The sequence below is a fragment of the Myripristis murdjan genome, chromosome 6, assembly GCF_902150065.1.
Source record: "Myripristis murdjan chromosome 6, fMyrMur1.1, whole genome shotgun sequence".
Classification (NCBI taxonomy): domain Eukaryota; kingdom Metazoa; phylum Chordata; class Actinopteri; order Holocentriformes; family Holocentridae; genus Myripristis; species Myripristis murdjan.
Genome location: NC_043985.1, coordinates 16,914,632 through 16,931,444, shown reverse-complemented (window position 1 = coordinate 16,931,444; position 16,813 = coordinate 16,914,632). Strand labels below are relative to the sequence as shown.

Genomic DNA, 16,813 nt, shown 5'->3' with positions numbered 1-16,813 from the left:
TTTTACAGGAACTAGAATTCCAGTTTGTGTTGTTGATTATTAACAATGAATCTGTGATGCCAAAAAAATCCCTTCAGCTACACCAGCAGGTTCTGTGTGTAAGCTGATTGCTGGAGAAAAACTTAGAGAAAAAGTATGAACCCTCTGTTGTCATTTTATCTTATGAGAGAGAAACGACAATGTCCTGGTACTGAGATGCCTTACAGAACCAGTGCCGGATGCTAAATTATTTTGTATTGTATTGTATTCTTTTTATGGGTTTATTTGGGGTTTATGGGTGTATTTATGAGTTTTCAGAATCACTCATGCTGGCAAACTGCAAATACACATAAATAAGCACCCGTTAATAGCAAACATCTACTCGTGTCTAAGGGGATTACGTGGAGAAAAGCACTTGCTGAGAGGAGACACAGACGCACAGATGTATGTAGTCCCACAAGTGTCTAATCTGGCCAGACTGTGGAGCAGCAGGTGACTGCTAACAAGGGTAACTGCTGATTAAGGTCAGGCCGCACCACACCAGACAGACAGGAAGTGCCAAACATCATCCATGTCACCATCTTTCAAATCTGCCCCCCAAGGATCTTTGGATGTGCTCATAAAATTGATTTATCAACCAGGCTAGAGAACAGTGTAATCTGTGGAGAAAAAAAGAAACTCAATAAAGCAAAGAGAGGATTGTTGTTTTGTTTTTATTTGGCTCCTCCTCCACCCCTTTTCATTCAAGAACAATGTAAACAGTGGAGGAATGGCACTCATATCACACAAATAGAACAGAAATAGAAAAAAAAAAACACTGGAGTTACAGTTCAAATCATAAAAATCAATCTTTTGTTGGGATAATCAATCCACAATGTTTGTTCACTCTTTCCATTCATAGCCCCTCTCAGCCTCTCCTGTCTTTGGATCAGGTTCAGCTGTTCAAGGTCTCAGTATCTGCAGGCGATCATGTGACTTTAAGTCTGAGACCAAGCATGTGTGACTTTCTGCTGTTCAAAACCAGAGGGGGAGAGGACAGCAAAGAGTGGCAGCCAAACACAGAGGGCAACCCAAGCGATCAAACGGGAATATCCATTTGTCGCTGCATGACTTGAATGCTGACTTTTGATTTTCTTTCCTTTCTGTTTTTCATATCATCAGTGCCTTAGTTTACTGCAAAGGGACATGTGGAAGCTCAAGAGTCTCTCAGCCAAGAAAGGTAAGAACTGAAATAGCTGTGTGCCACTGACATTACCGTACATGCTCAACAGTAATATGCACATGCAATTTTACAAACTGACTAGTTTCAAAGGCAGCTTGACTAATTAAGTTGTGGGTTTTGATTTCCCCAGCCTATTTTACCATAGCGATCACCGCAGGGGAAATAACAGACAGTTCATTATTGCTGAAGAAGTTCCTGTGACCTGAACAGATGGTGAGTCCATGAGCCTGTTCTTCCCACATTTTATTTATAGTCTTAATAATGGAAAGGCTGGATATTGATGACCATGAACCGGGTGTAGCTAAGGTATTTGTTCTGGCAGGGAGGAAACTTCTCTTTACTACCAACGTCAAATGAGATATGGAAGTCATCAAAAAGCAAAGATTATGTCAGTTAAGCTGATCATATCATACACCGTAGACTTCACAAAGGACTTGCAGATTTGGTTTTGGTTGATAGTCTTTTTAACCAACAGGAAATCGACTCCCAGCCCTGGAATGAAAGTCAATCTGATGAGGACAGCGACCTAGAGGAGTTCCTATATGGAATCCAAGTAAACAGATGTTTTTGTATCTTACTATGACACTTTACAGTGTAGTTTGCATTGCAATTTAGTAGAGCCGGTTCTCCCAAACTTGAGTAGGAATAACTGTCATCAAAATATGACATGGGCACTTGCTGTTGCAGTGACTGCTGATGGTGGATCTCTTTGGTCTGTGTACATTTTGTGGAATTAAGTTTGTGTAGGAGAAAAAAAAAAAGCAGAACAACAAATGGCAGATGCTAAAGTCTGTCTTATCATATAGCCTCTTTAGTTATCCTCAGCTGTTTCTTCTTTATCACAGCACGCAGACCAAAGCCCCATGACACAAATCCATATTTCACATCTTAAATTTGATGCAATAATGTGAACAATGGCCTTCTTAACTGTTGTTTGAGAAATCTGTGTGTAGTGTAATCCTTTAACCCCCTGTGGTGTTGAACTGTTTGGACCGAAGGACACAGGATAAGTCTGTTTGTGTTTGTCTTGCCAGGGGAGCTGTGCGACTGACCTGTACCGCCATCCCCAGCTGGACACAGACATAGAGGCAGTCAGGACTCTTTACTCACATGCTGCAGTCTCTGTTAGGTAAAGCAACTAGAACAACGGCTGTCTGTTGTGGCCTTGTGAGCAAGAGAACTCCACTTTTCCATTTAACAGACTTTTCTCTATGTTTTTCTATCCCCTCTTCTACAGAGAGTATGGGACAATTGATGACGTGGATGTTGACTTGCATATCAATGTCAGCTTCTTGGATGTAAGTTACATGTATGGCACGCTTCCTCTTGCATTCTTTGCCATATTTGGTTGTGTGGCATCTTATTTCACAATGGTGCTGTCTGTGTGCTTGTCCTAAGGAGGAAGTGGCCAAGGCCTGGATGATTAACCCATCAGAGCCCATTGTTATCCGTCTGCACCTTTCTCCCTCCCAGTATCTGGATGGCCCTGGTGAGCAAAAACAACAATGCTTGTCACAAAATTGACTCTATATCATTGTGACTCAAAATTAAGTGATGTTTCTCACCACAGCACCTTCAGTAGAGGTCTTTCAGCCATCCAGAACTGACAGTTTTGGACCTGGGGTACATTTACAGAAGTGAGTGCTAAAAACTACCCTTATGATATTTACAGCACCAGTAAATGTTAATATAGGAGATAATTATGTCAGAACATAATGCAATAGATAAATGAAAACTGTAAGCTTTAATGCCAAGAAATTATGTGATACAACATTAGTAAACTGCACACAACATGCTTTGTCAACCTGTGATGACATTATATCAAAGGATCAAGAGAAGCAAAATATGTGACACTGGTGTGTCCAGTTTTTTCTCCAAAAAGTGCTTGCTCAGTGCTGTTTAGGACACAGTTTGTGTGTTGCTCTTAAATTATGTATTTATTACTTCCTGTTTGTAAAGAACTGTCCATAACAGGCACCATAATGTCATTTCTGTAGATAGGGCAGTCTCAGTCAGGGAAAATGAGATGCTCTTGATTTTTGCAGGCTCACTTTGCTGTTTAGAAAGGAGATTTTTGGTGAGAATCAAACCTAATCTTTTAAATTCAGCAAGCATCACATTATCTTATCACACTTATCACATTAAACAAAATACATTTACCAAGATATAGTGTCATTGTATTGTGTACAATGTACACTTAGGTCTTATACAGTGTGTTAAAAGGATAAAGATTTTTTTTACATGGTCCTAGCAACAACCACAGTCTGTTTAATTCTCTAACAGATGGAAGAATGATTAAACTCTTAACCTTTTTTGTTTTATTCATGGCCCACCTACTGACGGCAGTATGTAAGACTAACCCTTCATCTCTCTTCCCTAGTATTCTCAAAACGTTCATATCTCAGGAGTGGAAAAATCTGACAAATGACAACATCACAGTCCAACAGAAGTCCAAACACACCTGGTTCAGGCCTGGTGGCACGATCAAGAAGTTTCGTGCAAGACTTAGCATCTGGTCACCGATATCAAGGTATGAGGTCACTGAATTAAATTAACCGTGCTTACCTCTTGATTTATCTGTTAGTGGGTTTTCTATTCACTGCTTCCTAATTTATTGTGACCCAGATCCAGTCGGCTTCGAGAACCTCCTGTGAAGGGCAGGGTCGTTTTGCCAGAGGTAAAACTGAACAGTTTAATGAATCACACGACCTCCTACACCATCAAGAATCCTAAAGGAGATCTCTTCACTTACACACCCAATGGAAAGGTGAGATCTCCTGCTTCACCTCATATCATATTTACAAGACTCACAGATATAATTTAGGGCTGCTGCTGCCTATGCACTGTCTCTCATATTCCTAAGTTCTGAAAGTGCATAATACTTTGACCTTTTTGGTGCATCCATTTGTCCTCAGAGGGTGCTGGTGTCTGCAGTCAAGTCCCCGGCACAGCTCAGTACCAAACAGCTGATAGAGCTGCTCTTCTCCTGCCAGGCCATCCGGCACTGTAAGACAGCTCCCACTCTGCAGCATGGCTTCTTGGTACAGGTAATTTGTCAAGAAACTCATAAGATATTGATTATCATTCTTCTTTGAGAAAAATGGAATTTAATCCAGCATTAAGGCGCTCTATCAGGGGTGTCCAATCATGCATCATGGAGGGCCGAGAGGCTGCAGGTTTTCATTCCAACCAAGACCTCCACCAGGTGACTTCATTGATTAGTTTCTCCTTTCTGATACAATTGGACACCCTGCGTTATATCATTGAGCAGTCAATATACTGTTGATCAAGAATGCGAAAAACTAAAGCATATCAATTGAATTACAGACAATTAAAAACACACTCCTTACCAAGGTTATTTAATACGCAACATGTTGCAATAAATGTTATTAAAAATGCTACAGGATTTCAAAATGTTACTTTTGCCCTCATGTTAAAATAATAAATAAATGAATATATATAGTCTATTTGCTTTCTTTTTGTGCATAGATCATGAAGTATGCTGAGCAGAGGATCCCTACTCTCAATGAATACTGCGTGGTCTGTGATGAGCGACATGTGTTTCAGAACGGCCCCATGTTAAAGGTACACTGTTGTTGCACACAGAAAACCAGCGAGGCATTTGGTTTGGTTATAATAAATACAATTTTATGAATTATTGTAATAAATATGACTGTCAAAGTGTGGTCATTTGTTTTGATTTGCATGTTCCTAGCCAGCAGTTTGCACCAGGGAACTCTGTGTCTTTTCCTTCTACACTCTGGGAGTCATGTCAGGGGCCACAGATGAGGTTGCCACTGGTGCAGAGGTTGGTAAAACACACACACACACACACACACACACACACACACACACACACACACACACACACACACACACACACACACACGCACACACACATGAAATAATTTGAGGGATTCTGATCATCATGCAGTATTACAGTAAACTGTGTCATACAGGTGGTGGACTTGTTAGTGGCCATGTGCAGAGCGGCTCTTCTGTCTTCACGCAAGAGCCTCATATTTGAACCATACCCTTCGGTTGTTGATCCATGCAACCCCAAGACCCTGGCCTTTAGTCCGAAGGTATTAATTATACAGAGCTAAAGAACTTGACGTGAGTTGAAATGCCATATTCAGTATATGGTTACTTGTTGTGAAGCAGTTGTGTGTCTCTTTCCTGTGACAGAGAAAGAGCTATGAGAGGCTGCAGAGTGCCTTGGACAGTGTCCTGATCGTCAGGAAGATGGCACAGGTAGCTAAGAACACACATTAAAACACATTTTAACTTTTCATTTCATTTTCACAAAATAAACAGTCTGAAGCAAGGTAAATGTCTCACTGACTGATGAATTTCCAGGGTCCATATTCAGAAATGAAGAAACAGATGGACAAGATAGATCCTCTTGCTCACCCTTTACTACAATGGTGAGTCATGCAAAATCAACCTGCATTATCTTTTCAGTTTTAAACCTGTATGACTGTACTGCTTAGATTTATATTGTGCCATTTGTTTGTATGTTTGACAACAGGATCATAACAAGCAATAGATCACACATTGTCAAGCTTCCACTGAACAGGGTATGCAAGAGTAGAATCAGACTCTAGTTTGTACTGCAGCTGCATGTGCAAGATAAATAGTTAGCAAGCAGCTGACTAGTAGTTGCCAAAGCAAGTGTTTTTTCAGTTAATATTAGTTGCACATTTATCTATATCCCATTTCATACTGATATTTGACTTCTGCCATGCGTATTTTTTTTTTGCCTTGTGCCTAACAGCAACTGAAGTTCATGCACACACCTCACCAGTACCTGCTGATCAGCAGCCCTGCATCCAAGGAGGCTCGTTTCCAAACTGCCAGAAAACTCTACGGCAGCACCTTTGCTTTCCAGTGAGTGAGATAAAAAGTCGCAGTATCACTCATATGCATAAACCTGCATATGAACGCTCACACACCCACAATGTTATCTCAGCTTTATATGTTCACACATTCATTTCTCTTCTTTTTTCCTTCCAGTGGCTCCCACATTGAAAACTGGCATTCCATATTACGAAATGGCCTAGTTAATGCCTCCTACACAAAGTTGCAGGTACAGCATGAAAATAACAAAATCATTTGCAAATTAGGTATGCTAATCGCTAAGATCATAAACATGCATTGAATAATAAATTCGATAAAAGTTTTCACACTCTGTATCACTTCTCACACTTTTGGCCTCTGTCCTGTTTAAGCTCCATGGAGCGGCATATGGGAAAGGTATCTATTTGAGCCCTGTCTCAAGCATATCCTTTGGATATTCTGGTAAGAATACTCACTGAAACTTTTTTCTCTCTCTTTTATTGCGATCAAATTTTGCAATTTTTACTACTTCATCAGACTGTAGATTGAACTTAATTTCTGGCCTTTTGCAAACCTTACCTCTTTGCTCAGAGATGGGTAAAGGACAGCACCAAATGCCCACCAAAGAGGAGCTAAAGAATAAGTACAACCGAATAAACAAAATCAAAGAGGTACAGTGTGATTCAAATTTGTCCAGCTTTAAGCCAGGGGCAAGGGTGTTTCTCCCTGTCTCTCTCTCTTTTAATATCTGCTTCCACCTTCTCCTCTTGTAGACTCGCCCATGTCAAGCCAGGTTTCTGCAAAGCCACAACTTAAATTGCATTGCACTCTGCGAGGGTAAATATGAGACACCTCCTAGGACAATACAATGTCACAAAGAGTCTTGATTTAAAAATACACGAATGCTGTCATAACATTGTTTCCTAAAAGGTGTTATAATATGTCTACACAGTCATAACCTCTAAGGACCTTCAAAAACATGGGAACATTTGGGTGTGCCCCATATCCGACCATGTGTGTACACGTTTCTTCTTTGTGTAAGTAAAACATGACGCCACAGAAAAATGCTGCCTGTGAAATATCTGGCCAGTGCCAAACTGCTTGCAGAGCTGTCTAGACTGTTTCACTGGACCGAAATACTCTGCTTTGTTCTTTTGTAGGTATGAGAACGGGCAGGTGGGAGATGTCAGCATCAACACCCAGGATGCCAGGATCCAGAGGGAAATTTTACAAGCAATTGCGAAAAAGCTTGGCTGAGAAAACACACACACACACACACACACACACACACACACACACACACACACCACATACTGCATGCATGCAGACACACACAAATTGAATCAGAGACACATAGATTGTGTGTTCCTTCACAATTTTCAGGCGATAATTCTTAACTGAGCTGTGGTATAAACTTGTCAGACTAAACCTGTTGAGATTAATCAACAGCAAGTTTTATGTCACACTTGGCAATATTGTATTTGATATATATTTGTTGCTGTTGTTGTTGCTGATGTTTATTTGCGATGTTTATTCAGTGCTCTGAGACGCTGTCCATAGCATAGGACTGGGAGGATTGCCATTTGTTTGGTGTTCATTCATGTTTAATCAGGGAAATTCCACTAACAAAAAATATAAAGATCTAAGCGTGTGAAGGCTTGAGAGTTGGAGTAAACGAGGTTGTACTGCAAACCCTTTTTTTTTTTTACTTTTTATTTTTAACACATCAAGTTGAATAAACAAACAAACACAAAGGGCAGAGAATATGAGCTCTTGTTTGGTATGATCAAAGACAGGAAGTCAGGTACAGTTCAGTTACACAGATTTCAGCTTCAAAGCCTATGAAGGGAAAGAGGAATTTGTTTTGAAGGATTTCACATTTCTCCTTTTGTGGATAGGTCAAGGAAAGGAGTTTATCTTATGAAATACTTATGGTGTGTGCAGGGGCTGTCATGCAGGTCCTGTTACAGTTAAACTGAAAGATGCATCTATCTTCATTATTCAGCTGTATTTACTAGATGGATGGAGTGGTATCTCATGATTTCTTTTGTGTTATGCACCTGCAAAAGCTGTTTGCCTTTACAATTGTATCTTGTTGTACAATCTAGGTGTAATTTATTGTAAATCTGTGTCTGCTGTGTACCTACCATGGCATAACTATGAGTTGTAAGCCTGTTTTTGTAAAAAGGTTTTATAACCAAATATTTTTTATTAAAGTTTTATAATATTAGCTGTTTTTCTTTAAGATATTAAACTCCTCTGAAATCCAGATGATCAAACAGCCGCCTGCAGCTTGATCCCAGCAACATGATATCGCTTGTCAAAGTGTCTCAGGTCACTTTCACCCTCACTGTTAGTAACTGTGAATGACTTTGGGTAAGAGTGTCAGTTAAATGACTATAACATAAACATATGAACTCATTATATGTGTCATAAGTGTGGTTCACCACAAGGGGGGGATGTGAGCAGTAACAACTCTCTCTGATGACTTTTTATTGCTTAGACCAATAGTCAATATCCCTTAGAGCCACATCTGTCAGAGAGTAGAGACAGCTAAAGATGTACATGGTGGGTGACATTACCTGCATATTTAGAGCAACTCTTATTAACATAAGCCTGGGACATAGTTGTCTTTGAGGGGAAATGACAGTAAGCAAATCCAAAATGTATGACGTGTCGTAAGAATGACATTCAAAGCTAAACCATTTTTAAAAAGCTATCACACAGCAGATTGACAAGTGAACAGGAAATGTGCAGACAGGGATGGCTGCAGTGAACGACGGATCATAGCCCAGGGACTTTATCATCAAATTGCACATGTGAGTATATTACTCGGTAATGGGCCTTTCATAGACATTTGTTAGCACTCAGAGAACCTGTCGGTGGCCAACCTCACCATCAACTTACAGTCGCAAAGACAGCAATGCCTGTGTGCTGTGTGGATGTCAGTACAGGTTGTGTTTGCTGTGGACTGCACTGGCACCACAGAGAACCACAATTCTGCGCTCACTGACTAACATGGGGTACATACCATTCTGTGAGGCAGAAATGCATCATTATAACAGTGTGCTGGTTCCATATGAGCCCCACAGCTGCCTCCTCATCTCCTCTCTGATTGGCTCAGATCCTCTGAAGAAAGCATTGAAAAACAAGTCTGTTAGCATCTGGAAACAGGTCTTCCCTTACATGTTTTGCCTGACATAACTCAGCAAATTTAACAAAAATTAGTGCCACAAACTCTTAACTGTGTCTCTCACACTACACTGATTCAGAAGAGGCATCTTTAAGTGGCACACAACACAAAATATGTAGCAAGCAATTTCTGGGTCAGCCCAGCAGGCTATGGGCTAAAGGGAGGAGAACTGTGGAGTTGGTATAATAGCCCAAAGGCAGCAATTTCTCAAGAACCATATGGCTCTCTGATGATAGTGCAGAGGGAAAGTTGCCTTGAAAGCCATAATCTATTTTGTCGTAACTGTTTTTACTGATATTTGCTTACATCTTTACCTCAATAAGGTTGTACTTTGCTGTTAAAATCCACAATAAGAATACCAACAAAATAGTTTAAAAAAAATTAAAACCAATTCAATTAAAACAAAGCAATGTTTCAACTCCATGCCTCGTTAAACCTCATTAACTCATGTTTAATCGGCCATATAATTCACGCAACCACACAGAGAAATAAAGTCTCTAAGCCCTTAAAGGTTCAACAAAAGCCTTTCTCCAAAACCAACAAACTGGAATGCGACAGACACAACTGCATGAAGCAAAATGTTGCATGTGCCTTTAAGAGCACTTTGTCCCACTCTACATGTCTCTCTCTGAGCCTCATATGTGTTTGTTGGCATCAGCTGTCCTCGATGCTGAATAGAGCAAGGACATCTTTTTCCTTCACATCCATGGGATCAGGGGAAGAAATGCACTCTACATCCTCTTGGTTATCATCACAGTGTTTGGAATGAAATGGAATTGCCATATGGACAGAGGACAAAGAGAAGACCAAGACAACTTGGAATACAAAGCAGATCAACTTTAAGATTCTTAAACTAAATCTACAAGAGAAGTTCATCATATCTCAGGAGCTATCTGAAGCTGTAATTATTATCTGCATCCTGTATCATTATTTCATTGCTTCTTGAAAAATTGCTCAATTTGGATGATGTGTTCAAACGCCACAAGCAGCACTGTAATGGGAACACAATCAACTTCATTCAACCCTGTTGTCCCACCTCCATCTTTGCATCCAAAACTGGGCCAGACAAACTTCAGGAGAGTCAGCCGTACAGAGGAGGCCAGTCCCTTCCCCATTCCTGGACTGGCAGCGGATGTCCTGCACATGCGAGTGAAAGAAGGAAGCAAGATCCGCAACCTGCTGCGGTTTGCAGCTGCTCGGATGCAGGGTGAAGGAAAGGGCGGCAACGGGATGGCACTGAGACAGGTGGTCTTCACAGGATCAGGCAGAGGAGTTACCAAAACCATAACCTGTGTGGAGATACTGAAACGTAAAGTGAGAGGGCTGCACCAGGTGTCCAAGCTCTACTATAAGACAGTGAATGAGGTGTGGGAGAGTCCACAGCATGGAGGTCAAGGTGCGACCATACATAAGACCGTCCCCGCCATCAGTATCCTGCTCTCCAAAGATCCACTGGATCCCCAGGAGCCCGGGTACCAGCCCCCCGAAATCCTCAGTGCTCCCTCAGAGGACACGGAGAGATGTAGAGCTCTGCACCGGCCAGCCTGTACCCCCTCCTCACACAACATGCTGTCTAATGCCAAGAGAGCTTGTCTTGACGACTGGAGTTCACCTTCCACCTCCACAGTTTGACTCAACACTGTGTAACATCCGCAAACTGAAAATATGCATTACACTTGGTCAGACTGTTATTTTAAAAACTATTTTGCATTATCATGGTCTAATAAACTTACAAAGCATCTGAATTCCATATTTAAATTACTGATTTATCCTTGGACAGTTTGCTAATAGAGAACTTTTGCTTCTGTCTCTCACAGCCAAAATGAAAGAGACTGCCCCAGTTTATAATATGCAATATTGAGGCAACATACATTTCCACAGAGATTGGACTGGTAAAGGTGACCCAGGACGGTTTTGCGGTTTTGTACATGTTCCAGTTCCATGTCTTAATGAGGGCAGCTGTACAAGACTTCCCTTTCTTATACAGCATAAAGTTTCTTAATGTGTTTGTTTTTTTCCTTTTAATACGTAAAACATAGTAAATTTTGTAAGTTATATTATAGTAAAATGTAAATTATTGTTATTGTTCTTGTTTTTCTTCTTATTATAAATCTAGCAGTTGTAATATTAGCAGCAGCAGCAGTATAGTAGTGGTACTAAGTTGTAATTGTACAGGTATAATTATTATATTGGACTCATTTTGATGCAAAAGGGCAGAGGTGATGGTGCAGTCATTGTTAATGGATCAACTTAAAGCTTTACATCAACAATCTTTATTCTGTTTTCTACTTTAGGAGAGAATTTGGGTTAATAAATTCTCTGTTCCAGTATGGTTTTGTCTCTTACTATGGGAGAGAGTACTGGTGCCTAAAAATACTGGCTGAACTAGTGGAGTAGGTTTTTCTGAATGAATTTGAAAACTCATGCAGTTTATTTTCATCCATGTGGCCTGCTCTTCCCTGGAATAAACAAACTTGCTTGAAAATGGGCTGCGGTGGAAGAACATATTTTCAAAAAGTAGAAGTATCCTTTTAGGTTAGTATCGTGGTAAAATAAATGTCACATTGCACCTTTGGTCATGGAAAAAAATGGAACTACTTAACATATACACTACTCACAAAAAGTTAGGGATATTCGGCTTTTGGCTGAAATTTCAAGGTGAACCTAAAATGCATTATAACCTTTACAGGTGAACTTAATGTGATCTTCTGTAAACTTTTGAATGCACATGTCCAACTATTCAATGTTTCAGTACTTTTTGCACAAGTTGCTGTTCTCTAACAAGGAGTTTAATTGCAAAATTCACATCAGGTGTTTGATCCATGAATCAACCAATAAATTTCCTGGTTCAATTAGAATTGGCATTTAAACAGTCCTCCTCATCATGCTGTTCACATCTTGACATCATGAGACCAAGACGACACGTCAGTACCGAACTGCCCTACACTTTGTGAATGGTACAGTGACAAGCCCATACTACCTGAATAACATCATTAATCCAATCATTGTGCCCCTGCATGAACAACACAGGCCTTATTTCATCTTCATGGACGACAATGCTCCAGCTCATCGAGGTCGTATCATTAGGGAACGGCTGCTGGAGACTGGGGTACCTCAAATGGAGTGGCTTGCACTTTCTCCAGACCTGCATCCCATAGAAAACCTATGGGATCAGCTGAGTCGCCATGTGGAGGCCCGGAGCTCTGTACCCCAGAACCTCAATGTCCTGAGGGCCGCCCTTCAAGAAGAGTGGGATGCCATGCCTCAGCAGACAATAACTCGACTTGTGAACAGCATGAGACGTCGTTGTCAACCTGTAATTGATGCTCAAGAGCACATGACAAGTTATTGAAACACTGACAGTTTTTGTTGTGGTATATCCACCACTGTTGTTGGCTTTTGTTTCAAGAAATTGTTTGAGATGAGGAAATCACCACTGTATGCTTCTACTTAAATGCCCTACTTTCATGATATAATATCACTGAAGCGTGAACTTTTTACATTTTCCATAAATTTCACCCAAAAGCCAAATATCCCTAACTTTTTGTGTATAAGGGGTTTAAAAAGCGATTTCTTGTTTCATTACCAAACATGTAATGACATTTAGGAGCAAAAATCTTTCTTGACGAATCAGTTACAGTTAAGTTGTGTGTTTTGTTGAATTGCAGTATATAATACTGAGAGATAAATGCCCTATTCAAGTAGAGCATGTGCCTGCTTCATTCACAAGACCTCTCCAGTCCACATTTTAGAAAGACTGACCCTCATTCATGTTCATACGAGGCCACTTCCCAACAGGACCTTGACATCAAAATAGTCCGACTAAACAAATGTATGGCGCCAGTGTGTGTCTTTATTTCTAGGTCAATGTCAGAGCCGCGCACCTGGTATAGGTCAACAATTTAAATATTAATACAGGGACACTGGCTGGCGCATGCGCAGTAGGGAGAGCGCCTACGTGAGAGGCAGCGCAACATCCTGCTGCTCAATCTCATCCGCTCGTGCCCCCGAGTTAGCAGCTGCTGGCTTTCCTGCATCATGTTCAGAGCCGCCGTCCGACTCTCAGTCTCCGGTGTCCGGAGTTTAGCCCGCACGCAACGAGGGTGTCAAGGTATTCAGTCATTATGTCTTTTTTGTACTGTGACTTCTTGTTTTATACACGTTGAGGGTGACGGCCGGGCGGAAATCTCTATCTGTCGCTACACTGCGGCGCCCTGCCCGGCTAATGCGCTAGCTCGGTGACACTAGCCCGGCTAGCTTTCTATAAATACTCACCGCACACTTAAACATGTCAGAGGTAGGAGTTCATTGGGGAAATTTCGTCGCGGTTTATCGTCTTTCCATGACACGTTTGACACGAGTGTGTGTTTCTGAATGTTTTCCGGTTTTTGGTTGAATGTGTCCGTGTCCTTGCCATGACCCACTTGGAAGGCTCCGTCTCGGGCCCTGTGGCCGGGCTGCCATGCAATGAGCTAAGCTGTAAGCTAGCGGTGTCAGTCCGGTTTATTGACAGTAGGGCAAAGTTGACTGCAGCACATAAATCATCTTTTATCACTAAAGAAGTAGCTAATTCACGTAACTATTACGTTGTCTTGGTTTGATCAAAGCTTTGCAAGCTAACATGATGCTACACTACCCTTAATCGTTGTCTGTGTAGGTGTAGCTAATAAGTAATTAAGGGAGGCAACTGTCGATTAATGGTGGCTGAAATGTTAATCAGCTAATGAAGTACACTGCATATACAAATCCACTGAACATGCCCCCTTCACTTAAATGTGTCCCAAGGTCCTTATCTGAAGTTGACATGACCAGTTGTGCTGTCAGTGTGTGCATGCAGCCTGGCAGGTAGGGAGGTCATGTGAGTTTGTTGGAAAGGGTCCAGCTGGAATATATTTCTAGACGGCTAGCAACCTTTTCCCACATCAGGGTCGATACCCTTGACTGTGTGCCATTTGTACACAGTCAAATATATGTGGTGAACACTAGATTACACTGTAAGAGCTTTGATGATGACAAATTTCACACCTGTCTTGATTTTTATTGTCCAGCCCCTTTGGCCTCGAGGTGTTACTCGCATGGGAAGCAGGAGACTGATGAAGAGTTTGATGCCCGTTGGGTCACCTATTTCAACAAGCCAGACATTGACGCATGGGAGCTGAGGAAAGGTATGAGCAATAAATGATTAGACAATAATGTTTGATTAGAGCAGCATAGTTAAAACATTAACAATACATAGTATAGTTAACGCACTGGAAATCAAACTTTCATGGCAACAGATGTCACATTAAAAACCCAGTTCATCATTTCACGAAACTGTTTACATTGCAGGGTACAGTGTAATGAAATTTGCCACTTGCTTGGTTGGGTTAGTAGGCCAGAGTTCTTGTTTCTGCTATGTTTTGCCTGGACAGGCCACCCAAAGTGAACATACATTCTTATGAATGGTGTTTATTACTTATTAAAATGTACACAGTTTTTAAGGGAAACATGACTAATGAAGTAAACGAGTGATTGTGATTAAAGTGTAAAGCTAGGATTTAACAAAAAACAATTTCAAAGTAAATTAGGGTTAGGGTTAGCCACACAGCAGATAAAAGTTTTTCTGTGAATGTGCTAAACATTAACATTAAAGATAAAAATGAGATTGACAATTCATGAGGCCTACAAAGTTTTTCCTGACAAATGTATCACAACTGAGAGGTCAGCTTGCTGGTTTTCCAACAAACAGTCATGGTGCTGCCAGCTCTTGTGCATTGATGGTTTGTTTCTGGTAATTATTGGTATGAAATTGATTCATTTTCAACACACAGAAACTATTGAGTCCACGTCATTGACTTTTCTCTGTATAACCTGAAGCAGCTGCCACCGTGTCCACTGACACAACACTCCTCACTAAAACCCTGAAACAGTATCCAGTCTGATCAGTCAGTAAAAGCAAAGAAAACAGGCATATTACTGTGTGAGAACTAGTAAGACCTGGAGATTTTTGGTGACTTCATGAAATAGTGTCCACTGCATGGCCCAAGCATAATGTCTCACTTTCCCTGCGTCATCTGGAGCTGGTTATTGTTACTGTACTCTTATTACTCAACCTTGGATTATACCATTTGTAGAAAGTAATGTAAAATAAATTAAGTATTATTTCTTATTAGGTTGATGGCAAACAACTTCTTAGTGTAGATAAAGATTTGATCCATTAAGTCAATTTTAACTGCACAAGAAATGTATGAAATACACAAGTTGGATGTAGAAATAATGTTTTTCCTTTATCTTACAACCTTGGTCTTGAGACACAGCAGAGATGTATTAATGGAAATGAGACTGTAATGAAAATGTTTTTTTTTTTTTTTTTTTTTTTTTCCTTCCTTCAGCTGATGAATTCATTTCCATCTTGCAGGAATGAACACGTTGATCGGTTATGATCTGGTACCTGAACCAAAGATCCTTGAAGCAGCTCTGAGAGCCTGTCGGAGGTTAAATGACTTGGCGAGCGCCATCCGAATTTTGGAAGCTGTCAAGGTGAAAGAGAACATGATTTACCTATTGAGGAAAAAGTAGCAGCCTGCCATGTTTTGTAGTTGCTACTCATAGGTTGTGATGTTTGATGTAAACCGTTTGCTGCTTCCTCAGGACAAAGCCGGCCCCCACAAAGAGATCTACCCCTACCTGATTCAGGAGCTGCGGCCCACACTAGACGAGCTTGGGATCTCCACACCTGAAGAACTGGGCATTGACAAAGTATAGAGGAGTAGGTATTAAAATGATTTAATCAGTAATGTACGTTTCCAGATTTGTCACAAGATGTCATTCTAATAGACTTTTTTCTCATTTTTTTTTCTAGATCTCTAACAACGACAGATGTCCCCGGGACACAGATACCTTGTACTTAAATCTTTGCCTCGTATAATATGTGTGATATTTAATTTGGCCTTTATTAAGTTCTTGCGCTTGTAAAATATTGATGAACCTAATAAAGGAAACTGTATCTTTGAGTGTCGCTCAAGTTGTTTGAGAGCACAGTAGGTCATGATGATGCATTTTGTCCTAGTCCGTGTATCTGGGCTTTCTTGTGTCAGTCATGTTTTGCCACCAGGGAGCAGCATTTTGGCATGAATGTATAAATCATCTTACTGTACTCATTCTGATATCTCTATGACATCTTTTTTCATTTCAGGGAAAATGACATGCTGGTGAAATAAACTTGTTTAAATGGTACATGGTCTATAAGGTTATTATCAAGAAAATAGGAATATTGCCCATAAGGAAATTGAGGGTGTCAACTCTGTTAACAGAAATAATGCAAGTATTCATGACTGAGGCCAGTCAAATTGTAAATATTGAGCAATTATCATGGTCTGTACTAATTTCCAAGTACTGCTGGTGATATATTTAATTTCAGTAGTTTTTCCATGCTGATACATAGCTGTTTTTTTATGAGAGGAAAAACAAAAGGGAATAATGTTAATGATTTAGTACCACACTGGTCCCATTAAAACTAGAGGTTTGGAGTCGTAAAGGCTTCAGTAACATTCTGAGTGAAAGTGGTTTTGCTTTTGATGATTTGTGATCTGGTGGCCAAA

At 40.6% G+C, this 16,813-nt stretch overlaps 3 protein-coding genes across 4 annotated transcripts; all 3 read left to right on the top strand.

The window, feature by feature from the left end:
* Nucleotides 1-1,048: 1,048 nt before the first annotated feature.
* On the top strand, nt 1,049-8,142 carry LOC115360761 (protein mono-ADP-ribosyltransferase PARP6-like). Its single transcript, XM_030053890.1, has 23 exons — nt 1,049-1,198; nt 1,332-1,414; nt 1,677-1,754; nt 2,236-2,330; nt 2,439-2,499; nt 2,600-2,690; nt 2,772-2,838; nt 3,582-3,731; nt 3,827-3,968; nt 4,117-4,248; nt 4,691-4,786; nt 4,917-5,009; nt 5,161-5,286; nt 5,390-5,455; nt 5,561-5,628; nt 5,733-5,781; nt 5,979-6,091; nt 6,218-6,290; nt 6,433-6,502; nt 6,632-6,711; nt 6,814-6,877; nt 6,993-7,077; nt 7,201-8,142. Exons 2-23 carry the CDS (start codon nt 1,412-1,414, stop codon nt 7,295-7,297), a joined length of 1,899 nt encoding a protein of 632 aa, XP_029909750.1. The 5' UTR covers nt 1,049-1,198; nt 1,332-1,411; the 3' UTR covers nt 7,298-8,142.
* Nucleotides 8,143-10,229: 2,087 nt separating this feature from the next.
* On the top strand, nt 10,230-10,865 carry rpp25a (ribonuclease P/MRP subunit p25, a). Its single transcript, XM_030053517.1, has one exon. It carries the CDS (start codon nt 10,230-10,232, stop codon nt 10,863-10,865), a length of 636 nt encoding a protein of 211 aa, XP_029909377.1.
* A 2,311-nt stretch (nt 10,866-13,176) lies between these two features.
* Nucleotides 13,177-16,446, top strand: cox5aa (cytochrome c oxidase subunit 5Aa). 2 transcript variants are annotated; one of them, XM_030054582.1, is made up of 5 exons: nt 13,177-13,344; nt 14,282-14,398; nt 15,631-15,752; nt 15,864-15,985; nt 16,075-16,446. In XM_030054582.1, exons 1-4 carry the CDS (start codon nt 13,272-13,274, stop codon nt 15,975-15,977), a joined length of 426 nt encoding a protein of 141 aa, XP_029910442.1. In that variant the 5' UTR covers nt 13,177-13,271; the 3' UTR covers nt 15,978-15,985; nt 16,075-16,446. The 2 variants fall into 2 exon arrangements, with proteins under 2 accessions (XP_029910442.1, XP_029910441.1); XM_030054581.1 differs by having other exon boundaries at nt 13,181-13,344; nt 15,864-15,981.
* The last annotated feature ends 367 nt before the right edge of the window (nt 16,447-16,813 follow it).

What these genes read in the sequence shown, in the direction of transcription:
- LOC115360761 (XM_030053890.1), top strand. An exon ending in CCTCCTACACAAAGTTGCAG is followed by an intron (nt 6,291 to 6,432) that starts GTACAGCATGAA and finishes GTCCTGTTTAAG; the next exon opens with CTCCATGGAGCGGCATATGG. An exon ending in TGTACACGTTTCTTCTTTGT is followed by an intron (nt 7,078 to 7,200) that starts GTAAGTAAAACA and finishes GTTCTTTTGTAG; the next exon opens with GTATGAGAACGGGCAGGTGG.
- rpp25a (XM_030053517.1), top strand. Translation starts at nt 10,230, where the DNA reads ATGGGAACACAATCAACTTCATTCAACCCTGTTGTCCCACCTCCATCT.
- cox5aa (XM_030054582.1), top strand. Translation starts at nt 13,272, where the DNA reads ATGTTCAGAGCCGCCGTCCGACTCTCAGTCTCCGGTGTCCGGAGTTTA. An exon ending in CACGCAACGAGGGTGTCAAG is followed by an intron (nt 13,345 to 14,281) that starts GTATTCAGTCAT and finishes TTTATTGTCCAG; the next exon opens with CCCCTTTGGCCTCGAGGTGT. An exon ending in CGCATGGGAGCTGAGGAAAG is followed by an intron (nt 14,399 to 15,630) that starts GTATGAGCAATA and finishes TCCATCTTGCAG; the next exon opens with GAATGAACACGTTGATCGGT.